Here is a 20,264-nt window from a genome sequence, read left to right as displayed (position 1 = left end):
GACTCATCTGCACCACCATCTTCCTGCCACCATCCCCAGCCATTGCATGGGATGCCTCCGGACGTGCCGACGCCGACGCGCGCGTGCGCAGACGACTTCTCTGCGCCGCTGACAATTTTGCACAGTCGAACGCAGTGAGATATGCATCTGGTATAATATCTGACAAATACCCAGCGCGTCAACGACGCAACGCCTGTAATTGAAATACGTCCATTTTTTCGGATAAACCAATACTCGTCCCGACAGGCCAGACCAGACTGGGCATGTTCATACAAAACATCTCTCCAAGGCAGCGCGACTCCATGTGTGTGTACGACGGGCCGTCTGACGGGCCGTATGCTGGGCCGATGGGAAGCAGGCAGCGCAACAACATCAGGGGGCTGGTCTGCAAAGGTAGATAGATGTAGGGGGGCAGGTGCGAATAGCAGTTTTGGACAAATGAGGTCAAGTTGTTGTTTGTGCGATCAAAGCACTATACTTTTGGTCCAGTGGGGGGCGGAGACGCCCCCTTTGCTATGGAAGAAGGGGCACGGCAAGTTGACTTTTCGTACCAAGAAGCAAGCCTGGCTAAATCTGCGCCCCCTCCTTGTCCAACCCAAGGGCACCCCCATGTCTTGAGCCAACCGACATCAGAAAAACAACTAAACCGGCGCATCCCTCGCCCGGCTGCCAAACTTGAGGTCTTTTTCATCACCATTGTCAGGATTTATGACCCGAAACGAAACACCTTGCTCTAACTTTGTCTCGCTTGTGTGTGTTATGCCGCCTCAGCATCAGCATCAGATTCCTTTTGTTCTCTCTCAATCCCTCAATCTCTCAATCTCTCTTAATCTCTTCTCTCTGTTGGTCTCTCTAAAACGCTCTCTGAAGCTCTCTCTGAAGCTCAAAGGCTTCTCTTCTCTCTCTTCATGTAACTCTCTCTTCTCTTCTCTCTTCGCTTCTCTCTCTCTCTTCGCTTCTCTCTCTCTCTTCGCTTCTCTCTCTCTCTTCGCTTCTCTTCTTCTCTCTTTCTGTGATCGACCTCGCCTTGGGCGTTGAGTGAGTGAGTGAGTGAGCGAGCGAGACGAGAGGCAACAGCTGCAGGTATGGCATCCCTTGCATCCCTTCTGCTTGCCGGCCGGTGCTCGTTGTCCTGTGAAGGGTGGTTGGTGTGTTGGCGTATCGGCTTCTGACTGGGTGGGAATGGGGTTTGCCATGATGCACCGCTGGCGTTGTCGTAGATCCGCCCCCGCCCATTTTGCGGCGTTTGGACTGCCTGGCGCCTCTCTGTGAGACAGACGCGTGTCTCTTGACGCCGGGACCTGGCCTCCAGACCCTGCTCATCGCAGCATTCTACGGATCCTGCTCTTGAGCCATCATTTGCAACGCTGCATTGCAACAGCGCTGCCCTTTTTGTGTGTGTGTGTGTGCTTTCCGCCAAGCTCTTCTCTGGCCTGCGCATCTGTGGTCCGGCCGAGCAGTAGCGGAAGATCCCATCGGCCAACATGGGTCTTCCCAATCTTTTCGGCTGCTTTGCCGCTGAAGAGGAACAGGTCTGCATCCGTCACCCTCTGGCTTTTCTTCTTTTTCCTTGTTCAACTTGGTTTCTTCCTCGGTCGCGTGCTTCTTTGGCGCCTGGAGTTTTGAATAGCTCGTTTTGGGGCATGTTGCTGGTCGTGCTTTTCGCCTTGACCCATTCACCCAAAACTGCACTTTCCTTGCCCGCCTGCTCCTCGCTCGCTCGACTCCTGCCCTCCTCGCTACCTTGTTCTCTTTGCCTTTTTTGTTTTCCTTTCCTTTTTTCGCTTCCACCTCAGTTCTGACGCTTTCCTCGCGTTGACCCCTCACACAACGCTTTGTTCCACGTAGCCGCGGCGTCCCAAGTTTGACCGATCCATGATTAGCGGCCCGTCAGATTTTCGTCACACAGGCCACATTGGCAGTGGGGATGGCGCTGGCGTAGGTGCCTCTGCGTGGCCTGGACGAGCTTGTCCTTTCGTGCCGTTTGAAGTCCATTCCGGCTCACAACTCTGCCTTCTGTCCGCACACTGGCCCTTTGCTGTTGCTCGGTTCGCCGCCCGTCTTGTAGGCGCTGGCGACGGTCAAAAATCAGATGGGTTCCAAGGGCTCCACCGAGGGCTCTGCTTCTACCTCGGCTGCCGTAGCTGGTGCCATCGACCTGGCCGAAGCTCAAAAGAAGTTTGGTACGTTTGCTCTAGCGACACGAAAGAAGCGATACACGTTCCGCGCTTCCTTTCTCTCCAAGACCAAGCATTGTGGCAGCAATTCCCACACCCTAGTCTCCAGCTCAAAGCGTGCACGCGTATCAGCTCACCGGACCGCTGACCCACCGTCGCACCCCTCTCTCAAGGCACGTCCGCGGCTGAAGCTAATGCAGAGGCCGAGGCAGCAACAGTCTCGGGAACTCCAGCAACAGACTCTGCTGCACCCGAGCAATCGGTGCCACCCCCTGCTTCCGCCCCCGAGGCAGATGCACCCCCTGCCGCGGAACCCAAGCCTGAAGAAGGCGAACCGCTCAAACCAGAGGGCCACACGGATTAAAGCCTTTGTACCACCGACATTGTCGTCGCGCCGTCCAACCCACCTTTTGTTGTCTGGGCCAACCTGGCCTCGTGCATTTTTTTGGCCCATTTGCTCCTGCTTGCAAAACACAACAACGGCCATGGACGGCACGCCTTCCTCTTTTGATTTTTAAGAAATGGTAACGCTCTGGTCTTTGGGTCTGTGGGCTTGGAGCAAAAGCTTTTTGCGGCTGCGGCGCCTGGTCCGTCGACTCGTGGCATCAGCTTTCCACCTCTGCCCCGCCCACGTTCTTCTGTCTCGTCTGTCCTGCCCTCTCTTTTGTTTTTTCTTGTCCTATTGTTGCGGAAGTGTTCGCCCTGGTTGGTGGCCTTGCTGCTGCTTTCTTTCATGCTGCTTTCTTTCAAACAAGCACTCGAGTTTGCATTTGAGTGTGTCTGTGCTCCCTTTTTTTTTTTTGTTCTTTCTCTGACAAGTTTTCGCGCAAATGGGCACATTTTAACGCGTGTGCCTCCTCATCACCCCCACTCTCCCTCTTGACGCCATTCCTCTCTTGCCTCCTCTTCTCTCATGACCCATGGCCCAGGCTTTGTCTGGGTTTTGCTGGGCGCCCTCTTGAGTGAGTGGTGTTGCTGTTCGTGTTCTCCTTGGGGCTCTTCTTTCCCTGCTTCACCCGTTGTTTTCTTCGTCTGGAGAATATGATTTGGCAAGGGCCGTGCCCATGCCAATTGATGATGATCACATGACAACATGAATCAAAGGCGTCAAAATCGCGTTGTGTGCAAAGACAAGCTGTTCGAGAATTTGCGTAGGCGATGAGAATAACATGATCAACTAGCTGCCGGCCAGAGTGGGGCGTATGAAGCGGGGCTACGAGACCAGGCGACCCAAATGCAGAAGACCCAAATCTCGACCTCAACACTGTGGCCCCCTTCTGACCCCGTCCACAACACACAATAAAAGAAGAAGCAGAGTTATCAAGCTTTGCTGACTGCAAAACCACAAACAAAGAGCGATCAAGCGGCCCTCATCCCCCAACGCCGTGCTGGTGCATTACACAGCAAGACGTAAAATGCGCAGCATCAGCTTTTGGCTCGACATTCAAGACAACTCAAGCTAAAAGCGGCAGTTGATAAGATCGAAAACGACTATGCTGACAGCACCAATTTGTTTGAGCTGGTCCATGACGCTGGCGACCTCCGTTGTCCGAGTCATGGCGGTAATGGAGACCATGCCTTGGTCCAACAGTGGCATGATGGTGGGCGAGTCGTGACCCGGGGTGATGGCAGTGGCGAGCTCAATCTTGTCCTTGGGGCAATTGTAGCTGACCATGCAGTGGCGGGTGGCGGTGATGTAGCCCTGGATGCGCTCATAGATGAGGCGGATCAGGTCGCTGTGCTTGGTGTGAGGGTTGGAAATGAGGACGGACTGCGTCTCCATGATGGTACCCACGGCCTCGAGACCGGCGGCGCGCATGGTCGTGCCCGTCTCGACCAAGTCAACCACGGCGTCAGCCAGGCCCAACGAGGGCGCAACCTCAACGGAGCCTGTCACATATCTACATCAAGGCGCGGGAAGCACGCAGTCGTGAGATGAGGGGGGCCACCAGGTGTCATCGAAGCGTTTGGAAAGGCACAAGCACGCACTTGATGCTGGTCTTGTGGCTTGGGTCGATGCTATCAAAAAAGGTCTTGGTGATGTTGGGGAAGGAGGTAACGATGCGCTTGCCCACGAGCTCCTTGGGAGAGGAGACCGTGCCCTTGGGAGCCTGAAAGCAGAGCTTGCATTTGCCCATACCTAGTTTCATCAGCTCTACCACCTGCCCCGTTCACATGAGAAGAGAAGTGAGGAGTTTACTGAGTCATGGCAAGATTGGGCTGGAGATTAAACGATGAGTACGGTTCTGTGGCACACGAGGCCACGAGGGCAGCGAAAATCAGACCTGAGCTTGGGATTCGGCAATAATATCCTCGCCCGTGATGCCGAGATCGACGTTACCCTCGGACACATACTTGGCAATGTCGGCGGCGGGAAGGAACACAACGGTGACGGGCATGTTGGTGCAGGGAGCCACGTCGAGCCGAGCGGCACGGACATAGTTGAGGCCGGCGCCCTTGAGGATGCTTAGAACGCGCTCGTACAGCCGACCCTTCTTAGGCACAGCCAGTAGGAGGCGCTCTTCGGCAGAAGGCGAGGGTGGTGTTTGCGGCCTATCTTCCTCAGCCATGATAACGATCACTGAGCAGTACGGGACTCTATGGACGGAGTGCAAGCAGCATCAAAGCCCACGGTTGGCAGGTGAGTGGAGCACGAAAGGGGCGGAGCCAGCGAGAGTGCACATGTACATGAGCGCTTGGGGTGTGTGGGGGCAACAGCCAACCGACAAGGATCAGGGAAAAAAAATGGATGCACGCCCGAGAGGGCAAGCAGCAGGATCAGAAACACCCGAGCACAACAGTGGGCGATGCAGCACAACACGGGAGAAGCAGCTAGGGGGGGACATGGGGATAACTCGGTTACCTGAATCTCAAAACAAAATTGAGGGAAGTAACAGCAGCCAAAGTGGAGGAACAAGGCCCAACTCAGTGAGTCGTGGCGCACAGCAAGGCTGGAGGAGCTTCAGGGAGCCTCTGCAGAAACCAATGATCCAAACAGGGCGGGCCTCGGGTGAAATGACATCAGCCTGATGGCTCCGCACGAGTGAAGAGAGAGAGAGAGAGAGAGAGAGAGAGAGAGAGAGAGTTATCTCTCTCATGTTCCTTCGTTTTCCTCTCTCTTTGCCTCTCTCTCTCTCTTTTCCTCTCTCTCTCTCTCTCTCTCTCTCGCTCTTTTGTCTTGTGGATCATGAAGATCTTGTCATGAAGGGGAAGGGGAAGGAAGGGAAGGAAGGAAGGAGAGAGGGAGAACAAGGTGTGTGGAAGTAACACCAGTGGCCTCGATTGATTTGGGAGCACATCAGAGCTGGTTCATCGTCATCTCACTCAACGCACTGGCTGCCATTTCCAGCCCTCTCACTGCCAGTGACTGCCCCTCCCACCCCCTGCACGTGTGTGCAACGAATCAACGTTATGACCTTAGAGAGAGAGAGAGAGAGAGAGAGAGAGGGAGAGAGAGTAATCGCAGTGCAATGAGAACTCACATCTCACTCGCAACACCTGCACCCAATGTCAGATCATTTCGTACACCGTCAAAACATAGGTTGTCAATAATGGGATACAAAAGGAACATGTATATGTCAGATAAAACTGTTCCTATGTTTAGACGCGATTGGCATAGGTAGGTAGCTAACACACACACACACACACACACACACACACACACACACACACACACACACACATACACGCTATTGATCATTTTCTTGTGAACAGCAGCAACAGCGAGTGAGTCAGTCAGTGGTGTGTGTGTGTGTGTGTGTGTGTGTTGGAGTCGTGCGTGCACTCGACTCCACTCGACTCGAGATGTGAATGTGTTCAGTGATCCTTGTTCAAGGGGACTGCCGGATCATGGTGGCAGGGAGCATTGAGATCGGGTGGTGAATGTACAAGCGAGGGCTTGTTATTCCAGGAATGCTTTGCTTGTGCTGGTGGTATCGGCAGGGGGGGTTGGGGGTGGGCTTGAGCTAGACCCACTGATCCGTTGCCGATGACGCCCCAGCGCGCACTGATCCAGCTGACCATGCCTCTGCCTGGCTTTTTAGGATCAACATACTCCATCACCATTGTCATGGCTGCCTCTGCTCTCGCCAACCTCAAGCTCGATCACGTCAGTACCATGCCAGTGTCTTGGACACGCCCCTCGGCACATCATTCATCGCCTCCTTTGAAGCCATTGCCTGTACTTGCACGCTTGTTGACCGTGGCTTGTGGTGGCTGCTGTTGCTGAACATTGTGTTATTTATCGCGTGTGGCCAACACCGATCTTGATGCAACGATTTTGACGATGTGATGTGGCTCATCTTTTGGGTCGTTTGGTGGGGTGGTGCACAGGCGGGCAATCGCCAGCTCTTGGCCCCGCAAACCATCGTGCGATTTCGAAGCCAACACTCCAACGAGTACCTGCGCATCAAGAAGGATGGCTCTGTAGATTGCCGCGGTGGAGACGGCATCCTGACCCACTTCCGCGTTCACATGGGCACCAATAACAAGCACCTCAAGTTTGAATCTCTTGCCCAACCCGGCCTGTACTTGCGCGTCACTGAACACGGCGTAAGTCAACAGACCATTCTTTCTCACCCCCACCCCAAGCACCAGTCCCATCCCCCCACAACAGCGTTGCGTCTCGCCCGGGCTTACCTCTTGCTGGGTGCCTCGCTTTGGCGTGCGTGCGGCAGACCGAGTGCAATGGTAACGGCAAAGGCGGACGCTTGTGTGAATTTGAGGTTCACGACTCGGACCTGGGCCTCATCACGCTCGGGACCGAGCATGGTAACGTTGGTTGCGAGAAGGACGGCACTATGGTCGTGCCCAAGTCTGTCGGACGTGGCCCTCGCGCCCAGCTCATTGTGGAAGCCATCGTGGATCCGGTCTGTCCCTCGTGGCCAGGGACTTGTCGGACATGCTCGCTCGCTTGTGGCATCCATCTCACCGTGTGGTCCGCGGTCCTTTTTGGGTGTCTCATTCAGTCTATGATTGGCATGACGGACGGCTGCATCGTTCGCCTCAAAAGCATGCTGACCCACGACTATCTTCGCAACACTGACGCCAATCATGTTGATGCCAAGGGTAAGGACGGCAAGCTGCCCTTTTACGTCTGCAACGTGGTCAACGGCAACGTCACCCTGCGCAGGTACTCAGCATCAAACCCCCGCCCTTGTTTGTCTTGTGCGCGCGCACGATCCCACACTGGATCCAACCTGTTCAAACAAGAGGGAGCGAAACAGAGCCGCTGTTTGAATAGAACGCGGCAAGGCTTTGTCACGACCCGTAGCACACTCTTCCTCACACGCAAATGGTGTACCACCCACTGCCCTCGCCCGCCTCTTGCCAGCGTGCATCACAACACATATCTCAACGTCAAGGGTGACATGACCCCCTATGCCGACCCCCACCAGCCCGGTTATTTTACCGTCTTTTTCTGCGCCTTTGACAGTATGTGCTTCAGACATGCCACCGCTTTTTGCCTTACCCTTCCCCGCCTCCCAGCTCACGGCGCACCTTGTCTTGCACAAATGCGTAGAGACGATCCTGTTGATCAACGCATCCGCAGGCGAGCACCAAGGTGATCTTGTGGCCGTGGGCCCAGATGGCGTGGGCATCTCCGTCAAGGATGCCCGTGCCTTCAAGGACAAGCCGACCTCTCGCTTCTCTCTTGAAGCTGCCTTGCACCCCATCTTTTATGGTTTGGCCCCTGGCGAGTGGATTCGCTTCCGTAACGAAAAGACTGGCCTCTGCCTCCGCGTCAAGACCGATGAGTCAATCGACTTTGGCGGTAAGCCACCTACCACGCGGGTTTTTTCCACTTTTTTGTTTGTTTGTTTGTTTTGTTTTTTTCCACTCGGTGCGCTGCTCTCCTTGGACGTTAGGTGGTGGGTCCATCTCAAAACACCCTGGCCGCTTGCTTTGTTGCGCTCGCTTGACTCTCAGGCAAAGATGGTGAACGCCCTCACCTTAAGCTGCACAGCGTGCAAGGCGCCGTCGTGCGACTCGAGTCCAAGGTTTCGGGCAAGAACCTGCGCACCAGCGCAGACGGCTCGCGCATTGACGCTGCGGGTGGCGACGGCAAGCACACCCTCCTTGGCATTGTCAACCTTGGCCATGGTTCGTTGTTAATCCGTAAAACACACCCCTCGGCCATGCCCATTGATCCGCCCTCATGTGGTTGTTGACACGCGCTCATCTCTTCGACTCGTGGCTCGCAGGCAAGGTAGCACTCCGAGGCCCCGAAGGCTTCTTTGCCGCTGACAAGCCCCCAAGCCAAGCCACTCTGGCTGATGGTGCTGTGCTTACCATTGAGAAGCTCTGAGCCAGCCAGACGAGGCGGCTCGTTTAATGTTTGCCTTTGTGCTCCCCCCTGTCTTTGTCATCTTACTGTTCTGTCACGTCAATTCATTTCGAGCACGAGTCGTCTCAACACCCGTCACACCCGTCACACACACACACACACACACACACACACACACCATATACAAGTGCCTGACACTTTTGTTCTGCACTATTACGTCATCCAACTCAACCCATGTCTGACATTTATCACACTATCTCATCCATTCCGCCTTCGCAACCCGGAACACAGTCGCTCCGCTCCCCCAAGTGAACGAGCGCGCTCGGCTGCTGGGCGGTCGCGAGGGCAGCCTTGTGTGTTTCCTTCGGCACACTAAATACGCGTCGGTTCCTGATTTGGCTTTCGGCTACGCCTGCCAAGTCTTCGTGCAGGTGTACTGGCTGGGCTCTTGCCTTTCTCTCTGCTCGCATCAAATTGTACATTCAATCTCGCGCTGTGGGCGCCGGGGGGGGGGGACCGAGCAACCCGTCAAGCCAGCCTGATGGCCGAGCACACGGAGTGCTTTGGGCTGCTCCCAGCCGATTGGGAGGCGCTCCAAACCAGCTCTCTCAGAAACATTGCCGAGTTTCAGGTACCGGTGCTGCTGGTGCTGCGTTCTGCTCACATCAATGCCTGTTCTTCCACGGAAGCTCTACCGCTAACCTTCGCAACCAATCACCCACAGGAGCTGCTGGATGTGCTGCAACACGCCGCTCTGGGCCAGCCCGATCACTGGCTAGCTCGACGGCCCCTTATCATTGACGGCAACTACCATGCCGCTGGGGAAGACCAAACATTAAATCGACTTTGGCTGCGACTGGCCAAAATGTTGCTTGAAGTGCGTGAAGATGGACCCCTCATTCTGGAGGCCCATGACTGCACCATCCCCTGGTGCTGGATTGCATGCTTTGATGCTCCAAGCCAACCGCTGATCTGACGCGCGTTTGGTCTGGACGCACCCTGTAGATCTCAAGAACTACACGAGTCGAAGAACAGGTGCATCAGCTTCACCTGGCCAAACTTTGGTATATTCATGCCATTGACGCCTTTGTCAAAGCCGAACAAGCGCTTGCCGAACGCATCAAAAGACGCCAGCGCTCTATCGATGGTCGGACATCACCCTCCAGTACGCCCCTTGCTCTCGAAGGGACCGCATCTTGGTCTCCCCGGGCCTTATTTTTCCACTTTCGCTCTTGTTCTTGCCGCGGATGTTCTGTTTCTCAATCCTAGGTCCCGGGAGTAAACCTCCCGTTCTACCGGCAATTGGCTCCCAAAAGCTACAGGCCTCACCACTAGATATCCCAGCGCCCCCTTCGCCTCACCTAAACGAAAAACCATTGACTTCCCAAGTAGTTCCCCAAATCGGCGCTTCCACCCAACGAGCAGGTCGGTCCAGCACCTGAATCTTGCTTCTTGAGGACAGCCTCAAGCAGCCAAGCCTTCACTTTTGCAGATTCGCTGTCTCTGTCATCTTGACACGCAACGAAAACGGTGTATTTTTAATAGGCATACTTACGGCCACTGTCGCTTCTCCGTTGGATGACACCCAACGAGTCGGGTCCCGCGCCAAGCGGCATGGCCCAATTCGCTCTCATGCACAAAGGTCGACAGCGTTCAAAAGCAACGAAGCTGAAGCGCCTGTTCCTCTGCAAAAGGGTGCGCTTCAGCCTGTTCCTGACATATTGCCTGACTTCGCCTGCTTGCCAGTCTTCCTGGGGTCCACTCACGTCACCACCTTTACCGTCTCGCGTAGCCCACGAAAGCCTCGATGCATCTGCCCTCTTGCGCAGCATCTCGGATCTGCCTGTGGCAACCATTGCCGTACGTCGGTCACCAACCGAAAGCCTCGATCCAGGCCCCGCCAACTGCAATTTCCTTTCTTTTAAATGTTCTTAGGCCTGGTTGGCCACGCTGGTCGCTATCTGCCATCTAAGTCTTGCCCGACAAATGATTCGTGTGTTGTATAGGCACAGCAAGAACTGCGGCAGCTTCGCCAACGCCAACCTGGGCCACTCACTGAGGCTGCCCGTTCGGAGAAACTCACTGATAACACCATTGAAGGCTTGCTGAGACAACAGGCAAGCTCGGGCTTCTCACTGCGCTGAAGAATGGTGCTAATAGACTCGCTCAGAGTACTAACATGTTCATGTCTTTGACACCAACGCATGATAGCGTTCGCAGCGCGATTCAATCAAGTCGACAACCGAGACTGCCGTTTCTCAAGGCAGCCGCCCAAGCACCCGCAGCCGTGCGAGCCCGACTGTAAAGAAGGGTCGACCACAACTGGCCCCCATGCAAACTAGCACCCAACCCGAGCCGACAAACCTAAATATGACCACGGGCGAGCCGAAGGCTTCAGTGGTTAAAACTCGCCCTCATGAGTTCGTCTCTCGCTCCTGACCACGTCTGCGCTCGCGTCAATGTGACTGGTCCTCAACACGGTTGTGCGCCCACCATTTTCTGGCGGCTTCCAGGGTCATGAACAATGGACGATTGGAACAATTGGCCCGGGCTTGGCTGCCCGATTCGCCACTCGTTGCAACGGGGTCTTCAACAAAACGCAGCGCATCCCGCCGAGTCCCCAAGTATCAAGCGGATGACCCTGCCGGCTTGATTCAAGTGACTCGCCTCCAACAGGTTTGCTCGTCAACATGCTATAAAATGGCAATGCCGGGTCGAGCCCAGCTAGCAATGTCACCCCATCTGACTTGTGCTCGTCAGAGGTCTTGCTCATTTGCCTCTCACCCGAAGCTTCTCTTGTCTATGTCGCTTGGTTCGTATGTGGTGCTCGACAGGCTCTGTCAAATCCGCTCGAGAGCTTCATGCATGACGTTTCACATGTTGCAGGACCACGCGATCCCATGAGCATCCTGGCGCAGCATGTACGAGAAGACTATGCCCATGATCAAGAAGCGCTCAAGGTTCGGCGTGAGACCGTCATGGACGCTCTCACAGCGCTTGGCCTGGACCCGGCCCTGACTTCCTTGAGTCAGCATTCCAGCCCCGGTCGCAACACCACCGCCCCGGAGGACCGCAGAGCCAGTCCCTTGCAAGAGGAAGCTGAGGAAGACGATGAGCATACCGATAGACCTTGTCATGACACCTCGGCTTCAGCCGAGACTGATCCAGATTCGAGGCACGCCACAACCAGCGTCGACTCAACTTGGCCAGACAAGACAAACGATTCACACAACGAGTCTTCAGATGAGCCTCACAAATTTGATTATGGTAGTGAAAATGAGAGCTCAAATGAAGATGCTAGTATCCTGTGGCCTGCAGCTGAAGCTGAGCCGCAACATCTTGCGCGTGTACCCTTGGAACACTCGGACCGCGGCTATGCGCTTTCTCGAGGCAAACTCCGACGAGCATCACTTCACGCTAAAAGTCAACAATCCAAGTCCACAGATAATGTTGCTGATCTACTCAAGGTGCGTGCAGCAATTTGTAGACCTGTGTGGTTGCACCAGCATGCTCAATCGACCTCAACTCTGCCATGAACTCCAAAAAGCCTTGCTTCTGCGTGTCCACTGAGTATCTTCTTGATGCTCATGCGTCACTTCTGTTACACAGGTTGTCGGCCGATCAACACCGATGATTGACGTCATTGATGTTCCTGAAGCGCACGCGCCGTCCTTCGAGCCCACGCCCACTGACCCTGATCCTTCCGATGGTAGTGAGGCAGGCGACACAACTGATCCACCGCTGCAGCTTGCCGTGCACTCCATCACCATGGATGCCATGACCGTGCCACCGGCCAAGACGGAGCGACGAGTAGCTAGTGCTGTTCGCATCCAGGCTTGGTTTCGAGGAGCACACTGGCGTCGCAAGCATCTGGATATCCAGTATGTGCCCGCAATTCCCAAGGACTCACCTTCGCCTTGACATTACACCTGCAATGCGTCATCCTTCCAGGCACGCCTGGCGCGTCTTGCGCCCGTTAACCCTATTCCACCGACGTTGACACACCTAATTTTTTAGGAGCATGTCGCTATGGGATCTTAAAACACCGCGTGCTCAAGCCATTGAGCAATTTCACGAGGACAATGACCGTGCACTTAAATCGTTTGGACTGGCTGGCATCAAGGCCGTAGCTTTGGTTCGTACTTTTGCGGATGCGCTTGATGATGTGCGAGGCGCCTGGCTCACAACACCCCCGGCCTCGTTGCAGCCCATCACCTTTAACGGCTTTCTCGAGCATACCAGGCGGCGACATGCCGTGCAAACCGGTTTTCGCAAATTTTGCGACAAAACCACCCAGGCAATAACATTGGGTGGGTGTGGGTGTGCAGCATGCTTGGACTCAAAATGATGCACAACCCGGGGTGGCAAGCCAGACTGTTCCGCGTTGCCAGCTCACTCTGTGCACCGCCCTGCTTTGTCGCTCGTAGAGGAGGGGCATCGTCTGCTGCGCGGGCACCATGACATGATCGGGTATATGCCAAAACAGACGGAATTTCTGGCGGCTGTCAGCGTGGTGTTTCGTCAACCCGTTGATAGCATGGACGCCGGTGCGTGTTGCGTTCGTGGAGAGTGACTGGCTGTTGATGCTGGTGTTTTTTGCGACGATACGAACACCTCCTCACACTCTCATTCACAGGCGTGAAGTTGAGTTTGAGAGCCTTGTTGGATATTTTCCACTTTTTGAAAGAGCCTCCAGGCATTCAGGTCTGTTGTGGTGTTGCAGTCGCCACCTCTCACTTGGATGCGAGCGTACTCATGTCCCGTGATATGCAGCTGCGAACAGCTCGAAGCTTGGAGAGCACGTGGTTGCAGCCGCGTGTGGACGGCCAGGACTCGTGGGCACTGATGGAAGCATCTCGAGATGAGACACCGCTGAAAGCAGTGCGTTTACTGCATGACATTACTGATTGACCATGCCGTCCATTGGTCCCCTTTCTTCTTCTGCCGCCTTTGGGCCTTTGGGTGGCTCAATCGCCTTTTTTCTTGCCGTCTGTCTTCTTCTTCGTGTGATGCCGTAGGTGGTCGATATGATGATGAAGGAAAAGTATGGCGCCCATGCCGTTGCCTTGCAGGCTTTGGTGGACAAGCACCTCGACAGTAGCGATGAGGAGGAGGCTGACTGAATGTATCAGTTCTTTCTTGCACACTAATCAATGTCTGCTTGGTCCTCTGACCAATTTTGATTGAATTTTTGATGAATTTTGATTGATTTTTATGAAATTTAATTTGGTTGCAATTCACTGCAGTGCGACAACTTGTTGCATTGCAGCGCGCGAGTGTGGTTTGGGACAGCCCGAGTGCGTCCGCCGTTTGCCGCTGTGGGGTTTGTTTTCTTTCGGGAGATGGTAGCGTCAAATCCGTGGCAGAGTTGCTGTGTTTGGTCGGCAAGGTTGAATGAAAGGTATGAGACGGTATGGTCCACGCACAAGTTGGCCACAGAGCCACATTGCGAGCCCTGAAGTGGTGCGTCGGAGTATTTCAAGTCGACACTATGAGTGTGGTACGTTTGATTGAGGCAAGACATTCAACCGCAGTTCAACTACGCTGAACTACTCAAGCCCATTGTGCTGTCATCATGTCCGCGTTTCTATGTCTTATTTCCCGAAGGGTCACTCACGCTGTCAAAGTTTAGGTCGGTTGGACAGCGTCAGCATCAATCAGTGGACGAAATGCGAAGGGGATCAAAGTTGAAATCAGGGAAAGGGAAATGCTGGCAACCAAAACGAAATCATGCCTAGCGTACAATTGGGAAGTGCCAACTTCCTTGAACACTCGAAAAACGTAAAAGCACAACACAAGACCGAATTACCCCCATTACATTCAGGAGTAGACACTATGAAAATCCCGAGCATCCTAACGGCGACCACCGCCACGACCGCCACGACCGCCGCGACCACCGCGGCCACGTCCACCACCACGCCCACCACCACGTCCACCACGACCCCCACGTCCACCACGTCCACCACGACCTCCGCCACGACCACCGCCGCGACCACGATCATTTCGTAGACCCTTGGTGAGGTTCAAGCCCTTCAGGTTTTTAAGACGGTTGTGTGAATGCTGCAGCTGCTGGCTCAAATCCACCGGTCCAGTCTTCTTGCCAGTTTTGACCTTCTTAACACGGCCTCGATCGTAATCCTGACAGAAGGCGCGCCAGTGTTAGAACACAGACAAACCAGCTTTGTTGCTCCCGCGCAAGCTCTGAAAACTCATTGCAGCATACCTCATCATACTCCTCACGCTCGAGCTCATCGGCAGCATCCACAGCTGCGCGCTGCGCCGGCTGCTCGCCATCCAGTGCACTGCTCATGGCGCCCTCCCAACTCAAAACTAACGAGCACAATCGAAGTTATGAGGGGAGGGGGCAACAAACACAAAAGGACAACCGGCCAGAGAACTCTGAGAAGCCATGCAAAAGGCAACGGCAGTAGAAGAAGAAGAAGTATTCGGAAATTAACGAAGGAAGAGCGAAAGCAGAAAACCACAGCTAAAGAGCAGCGTACCACCATCATTGGTCTCAGCCAAGCTTTGCGCTACGCCGACTCGGCGCTTGCCATCCCAACCCTGGAAAACGGGCGACGCAAGGATGAGGTGCAGAGCAGTTCAGCGCACATGGCACAATTCGCAGGCAGAGGTTGGAGGCATAACCATGCATGCTGATAAGCCCAGCGACGTACCAGGGTCGCATTCGAGTGTCGAGGAAGGCCGGCGTCCGGCACATATTCATATTCTTGCACGCGAGAACTGGCGGTCGAGGCAACAGGAGCGCCGTCAATAGCCACATCGACGTCATCGTCGCTGTCCGAGGCCAGGAGAGGATCGTCAACACCGTCCAATGCAGGAGTCGACTCAGATTCGGGAGCAAAGTCAGGCGCGTCAGATTCTTCATCGTCGTCGCTATCCGAGTTTGCTGCAGAGCCAGTGGCCAGGTCGTTCTCCTCCTCATCCGTCAAGTAAATGTCTTCCAAGAGCTACATTACGATGCCACCCATGATCCCAGCCAAGATGAAGCATATGTAAGACAGGTTCTTGAAGTCGAGCAGCCTGCTGAGCACCGTGTGAATTGCCGAGCCACCAAAGATGCAACGAACCTGCCGAGCGGCTGCTGAGACTTGCTGTTTGACGTAGGCCAACAAATGTGGCGGACAAGTCTCAACTGTAAGCTTGCCGTCATAGACCACTTGTTCGTCTTCATCCAGGGTTTGCTACGTAACAGACGAGAGATGAGGAAGGTCAGCACCAACAAGAGAGATGAGAGCACGTTTAACATGTGGCTAGTAGAGCGAGAATACGCGAGCTCAGCCCCCAACTCGCTCCAAAGCATGTCATGGCGGGACAACGAACAAGCATACCTCAAGCATGGCATCTTGGACCACGACAAGTGATTGCTCCAAAACTTCATGCAAAGGCTGCTTCATCTGAGCCTGGACTTCTGCTCTCAACAGGCAAACCAATTCATGAGTTTGGATGTCAGCGGGACGGTTTCAAGTACCAGCTACTCGTATGCAAATCAAAGACGCATGCATACCAGGGTCTGCCTGTGCTAGCAGCTCCAGTGTCTCTTCATCGAGCATGGGCCCAAGTTCCGACCCGAGACTGGCGCGTACTGCCTCCAAGTAAGAGGGGGGTGCTTGTGCGGGCATGGGGGTCGAGCCACTTTCTTCTGGCGCACTGTCGGTCATGCTATCTTCCGAGCCGGATGGCGCCGCCTGCTCACCCGGAGGCACCCACTCATCGTCGCTCTCATCGCTCTCAATGGCGGCGGCAGACTGGGTCAAAGTGGAGCCATTGCCCATGATTTTCGCAACGTCGAGCAGATGGGCAGCCCAGTCATCTGCATCGGCATCGTTGAGTGACTCGCTCGACTCACTCAGTGAGTCCTCCAGATCCGAGTCAACCTCATCGCCGTGTAGCTGCAAACGCTGGTCCAGCAAACGGCGTTGTCGTTCAATGACCTGCCGCACACGCTGCTGACGCTGTTTGGCGCGCTCGCGTCGCGCATTCGCCTCATGCCACTTTGTAGGCTCGACGACTTGAAACAGATTGATTTCGCTGATTTCCTGAGGAAGTACGCGCGCACACATGAGCATCAGGATACAAACACGGCACGTGGCCCAAAAGAAGCAAAGGGACAAGATAAGTAGGCCTCACATCAATCGTGGCCGAGGCAGCGCTAATCTTGTATGTAATGTTCCACTCGGTATGTGTGGCCATGAGCACGGGGTCTACGGGATTTGAGCCGGCACCGGAGCTTGCAACTGCATTCGCCATGTCGTCGTCACTGTCGTCACTGTCTGGTTGGGCGGCCTGTCATACACGGGCCTTGATCAGCAATTATCTCCCGAGGGAAAAAACAAAGCCACAGGCCTGAGTACAGAATGGGCAAGATGTACAGACCCGAGGTAGAGAAGAAAGGCCGACAAGTGTCGCCTTGTCCGGGACAGTCTCAGCGGCCTCGCGTGCCACGCGTTTTGCCTGTGGACGACCATCTTCCTCGCTGGTGATGGGGTCAGATGCTAGGGGTGGGGTTGCTTTTGGCTTGGGCTCGGTGGCCTTGGGCTTGGCTTGGGCGTCAGCTTTTGCGACAACGGGTGCCGATGGTCGCGGATTGGCAATCTGCCGACACAAACAAAGGGGCAGTCATCATTATCATGGGCGGGCAAAGGAATGCTGCGGTGGTAACGGGCGGAGCAAGGGCCACATGATGGGGCGCGGTGCGAACCCGCGTGTAAAAGAGGATGTAAGCTTGTTGGCGCATCACTTCCTGTTGACTGGCCGTCGACACCTATCATCACCAAAGAGACATGCGATCAGTTCTAGCAGAGACGGCCCTGCAAACGCCAGGTCCACGAAGAAGAGCGTTGAGGGTCGAGGGTCGAGGGTCGAGGGTTGAGGGGCACACGTACTCGAGCGTCATCCATGCGATACCAGATGTTGTTACTGTTGCGCACGTAGCAATAGTAATGGCCAGATTGAAGCGAGTGGCCTGCATGTACCAGCACAGCGTAGAGGCGATAACGGGTTCCTCGGTCCGTCATACTTGCTTGCTATTTGAGAGTGCGCAAGCTGAAAGTTGAGAACCAAGGAGGATCTGAATGGCTCAAGCAAGGATTAGAGAGAGACGTAAGCTTCGCGGCAGACCTGGGTTTTGTTGACGTAGGGAGCCATGTCCAGAATCTCCGGGTACTGAACAAACTGGCCCACCTTAGAACCAAACATGCTGGCACGACGACGGAAAAAAGATGGCAGTGTCAGCGATGACGCCTGGCCGCAGACGATCAGCACGAGGCACAGGAGCGAACTGTACCTGATGAAGCTGAAACGCTTGAGTTGGACGGTCAGCACGTTGGGCAGGTGGTGGCAGGAGAACTGTTTGAGAGCGTCCACGTATTTGCGGCAGCCATCACAGCGGTACTGGTTTTCCCGCAAAAGCTTTTCAGGGCTGAAAAAATGCCGCAAGGCCTTGTCCAGCTGTGCAAATCCACCATGATCGACCAAGGACCGGCGTTTTCAGGTGATGGAGAGGGACTCACGCGTGAGGAAGCGGCACTTCAGTGCCTACACAAAATGCAAAGTGTTTCCACATACCGTCTGGCATTTGCCAATCTCGAGGGAGAGGTCCAAAAAAGGATCATAGGTGTTGGATTCGTACTTGCAGCTCAAGCAGCGCACCTGGGAGCGCAGATAGCCTGCGTGGGGACGAGGATGCCGCATTCCGCCAGGCCAAAGTCAAGCCGTCGCCTCGCGGTTCGCTACCGGGGTTTCTTAGTGATGCCCCGGTTGGGAGGGAAACGTACCGCCAAAGATGCCATGGATCACTGAGGTCGTCTTGCTGCGCTCATCAAGCTGGCCCACGGTGCTGACGGCCGACTTTTGCAAAGCCTCAATCAGGAAGCGCATAAACTCGTGGGCATCTTCTTGACGACCAAGGCGGAAGCGCTTGTAAATGGCTACGTCAAAGGTGGCGGTCGAGCGGTCGAAGCATGGCATGCGGGAATGAGAAGATGTTGCATTAGGTATCACCAGAGGCAGAGAGAGACAAAGCGAAAGCATCTGCAGAGAAAATCCGGGTACGGACTTCGGAGCTTCGAGACGATGGCTTGGGGTGTTATGCTGGGTCCAGCCGAAGAGCTCAAGGCGCGGCGGACATGGGTGGCCAGGTTGTGCAGAGCATCTGGACCCTACGTGGCGGGGATGCACGGGCGGACAGGGGCAGGGGTGGGGAAAAAACCCACCGATCAGAAAGAACGGGGGCAGGCAGCACATGAGGGCGCGTTGTGGAGTGTATGGGCTAACCTTGTTGCGAGACATGCGGGTGCAATCGTCCGAGAGCAGAAACTGAGCCAAGGCAGGTGTGTACGTAAGACATTGGAGAACAGCGTTGAGGAAGCACGTGTTGCCCATGTTGACGAGGCCAGGGCCAATGCGGCGAGTCTGCTGCCAGTTGAGCTGAAGTTGATCCTGTTCCGAGGCACAAGCAAGACAGGCCAACCAAATAGAGGGCGGGTGCCGCGTTAATGCAGGCGGGCCAGAACATCTGACCAACATTGCGACGTAGGGCAGGCGGAGGGTGTGAGAGAAGGAGGCGGGCAAGCAGCGACCTCGTCAAAGAGAATCTTGCGGGGGGCGGGCAGAGCGGCACCCGAGCCGGGCTGAGTACTGGCGGCGGCATGGGCGGCAGCGTTGCTGTTGGCTTCTACAAGCGGTGGTTTACAGTTTGAGTCAGTAAGACAGACGGCCAGACAGCCAACCAGCCAGACCGACAGACAGACAGACAAGCCGACAGACAAACTGCCGGTTCGGGCCTTTCAAGCGCGCGGGAGGATCCGGCTGCAGAGCAAAGGCCTTTGGCGTACGTTTGCGATTGAGGGGCTTCAGCTTGCTGTTGGCCATACCGCCACTAGCAGCAGCGGGATCACGGGCTGGCTCAAAGGCCATCTTCATGTTCCAGTACTTTTGGTTGCCACGTAGGTGCTATCATGGCCCAGACAAAACCGGGTGGGGCAAGGACAGGGGTGAGCGAGAGAGACTGTTTCCAAGGGAGGGGGGGTGGGCACCTGGCGTAGGACGCGAGTCGCACCTGATCAATGGCATGCGTCTTGGAAGCAGGGCTGCGGCCATTGTGATCTAAGATGCAAAGCGAGCCATGAGGTATTGAAGCTGCGAGCAGAGCCTCGGGGATGATCGCGGTCTCCTCTGGTTCATGCCCTGCTGTTCTTCAAGCCCATGTGTGTGTGTGTGTGTGTTTGAGACGAAGGTCAGGGCAAACCGGAAGAGCAACACGGGTGTCTCAAACCTCACTGCACTGCAAGTCAAGCCCCAGCTGCCGCCACATTCCATGACCGACCGGCCACGTGAAGCAGACAGAGAGAGCAGAGAGAGAGAGAGAGCAGAGAGAGCAGAGAGAGAGCAGAGAGAGAGCAGAGAGCAGAGAGAGAGCAGAGAGAGAGCCGAGAGAGAGCAGAGAGAGAGAGCAGAGAGAGAGCAGAGAGAGCAGAGAGAGAGAGAGCAGAGAGAGCGCAGAAGAGAGAGAGATGTCATCCTGTTTTTGCGCACATGTCTTGCCTGTTTCGAGCATGCTGTGTGTGTGTGTGTGTGTTTGTTTGGCGGCGTAGTTGGTCGGGTCGGTGGCGGGGGAGACATGTGTGGTTGTGTGTATGCACAGGTGATGTTTTGGAACATGGGCATGTGGTCGGGTGGCGGTACGCACCGTTCTGTTGACGGTCGCGCTGCCATTTGGGGTTGGCAGGGCCACCGTGACCCTGCTTCTTCTTCATCTTGCCTGCACGGCCCATTGTGGG

General features: G+C 55.2%; 5 protein-coding genes across 5 annotated transcripts; 3 read left to right on the top strand and 2 right to left on the bottom strand.

Moving 5' to 3' along the window:
* Positions 1-1,048: 1,048 nt before the first annotated feature.
* Positions 1,049-3,262, top strand: MONBRDRAFT_33166 (uncharacterized protein). The gene is made up of 5 exons (XM_001747386.1): positions 1,049-1,083; positions 1,221-1,532; positions 1,849-1,938; positions 2,069-2,183; positions 2,351-3,262. The coding sequence occupies exons 2-5, from the start codon at positions 1,485-1,487 to the stop codon at positions 2,539-2,541; spliced, it is 444 nt and encodes a 147-aa protein (XP_001747438.1). The 5' UTR covers positions 1,049-1,083; positions 1,221-1,484; the 3' UTR covers positions 2,542-3,262.
* A 75-nt stretch (positions 3,263-3,337) lies between these two features.
* On the bottom strand, positions 3,338-5,177 carry MONBRDRAFT_33165 (uncharacterized protein). The gene is made up of 4 exons (XM_001747287.1): positions 5,041-5,177; positions 4,463-4,775; positions 4,167-4,339; positions 3,338-4,078 (listed from the first exon to the last, which is right to left on the bottom strand). The coding sequence occupies exons 2-4, from the start codon at positions 4,745-4,747 to the stop codon at positions 3,637-3,639; spliced, it is 900 nt and encodes a 299-aa protein (XP_001747339.1). The 5' UTR covers positions 4,748-4,775; positions 5,041-5,177; the 3' UTR covers positions 3,338-3,636.
* Positions 5,178-8,730: 3,553 nt separating this feature from the next.
* On the top strand, positions 8,731-10,607 carry MONBRDRAFT_33164 (uncharacterized protein; the record flags this gene model as incomplete). Its single annotated transcript, XM_001747385.1, has 7 exons — positions 8,731-9,094; positions 9,188-9,340; positions 9,469-9,628; positions 9,733-9,888; positions 10,009-10,158; positions 10,256-10,323; positions 10,470-10,607. Exons 1-7 carry the CDS (start codon positions 9,005-9,007, stop codon positions 10,605-10,607), a joined length of 915 nt encoding a protein of 304 aa, XP_001747437.1. The 5' UTR covers positions 8,731-9,004.
* Positions 10,608-11,363: 756 nt separating this feature from the next.
* Positions 11,364-13,586, top strand: MONBRDRAFT_9675 (uncharacterized protein; the record flags this gene model as incomplete). The annotated part of the gene is made up of 6 exons (XM_001747384.1): positions 11,364-11,930; positions 12,073-12,344; positions 12,481-12,773; positions 12,891-13,010; positions 13,187-13,344; positions 13,482-13,586. The coding sequence occupies 6 exons, from the start codon at positions 11,364-11,366 to the stop codon at positions 13,584-13,586; spliced, it is 1,515 nt and encodes a 504-aa protein (XP_001747436.1).
* A 606-nt stretch (positions 13,587-14,192) lies between these two features.
* MONBRDRAFT_33163 (uncharacterized protein) lies at positions 14,193-20,258 on the bottom strand (the record flags this gene model as incomplete). Its single annotated transcript, XM_001747286.1, has 22 exons — positions 14,193-14,601; positions 14,687-14,793; positions 14,967-15,027; positions 15,141-15,434; positions 15,555-15,668; positions 15,816-15,895; positions 15,992-16,523; positions 16,615-16,770; positions 16,861-17,079; positions 17,186-17,248; positions 17,370-17,510; positions 17,605-17,683; positions 17,771-17,934; positions 18,052-18,152; positions 18,261-18,413; positions 18,542-18,644; positions 18,760-18,924; positions 18,956-19,000; positions 19,065-19,159; positions 19,320-19,437; positions 19,811-20,028; positions 20,174-20,258. The coding sequence occupies 22 exons, from the start codon at positions 20,256-20,258 to the stop codon at positions 14,317-14,319; spliced, it is 3,378 nt and encodes a 1,125-aa protein (XP_001747338.1). The 3' UTR covers positions 14,193-14,316.
* Positions 20,259-20,264: the final 6 nt, after the last annotated feature.

This window comes from Monosiga brevicollis, genomic scaffold (assembly GCF_000002865.3).
Source record: "Monosiga brevicollis MX1 MONBRscaffold_16 genomic scaffold, whole genome shotgun sequence".
Taxonomy (NCBI): domain Eukaryota; class Choanoflagellata; order Craspedida; family Salpingoecidae; genus Monosiga; species Monosiga brevicollis.
The sequence above is the reverse complement of the archived record's forward strand: the minus strand, read 5'-3'. Positions and strand labels throughout refer to the sequence as shown.

What these genes read in the sequence shown, in the direction of transcription:
- MONBRDRAFT_33166 (XM_001747386.1), top strand. Translation starts at nt 1,485, where the DNA reads ATGGGTCTTCCCAATCTTTTCGGCTGCTTTGCCGCTGAAGAGGAACAG. An exon ending in GCAGTGGGGATGGCGCTGGC is followed by an intron (nt 1,939 to 2,068) that starts GTAGGTGCCTCT and finishes CCCGTCTTGTAG; the next exon opens with GCGCTGGCGACGGTCAAAAA. An exon ending in CGAAGCTCAAAAGAAGTTTG is followed by an intron (nt 2,184 to 2,350) that starts GTACGTTTGCTC and finishes CCCTCTCTCAAG; the next exon opens with GCACGTCCGCGGCTGAAGCT.
- MONBRDRAFT_33165 (XM_001747287.1), bottom strand. Translation starts at nt 4,747, where the DNA reads ATGGCTGAGGAAGATAGGCCGCAAACACCACCCTCGCCTTCTGCCGAA. An exon ending in TTGCCGAATCCCAAGCTCAG is followed by an intron (nt 4,340 to 4,462) that starts GTCTGATTTTCG and finishes TGAACGGGGCAG; the next exon opens with GTGGTAGAGCTGATGAAACT. An exon ending in AGCCACAAGACCAGCATCAA is followed by an intron (nt 4,079 to 4,166) that starts GTGCGTGCTTGT and finishes GCCTTGATGTAG; the next exon opens with ATATGTGACAGGCTCCGTTG.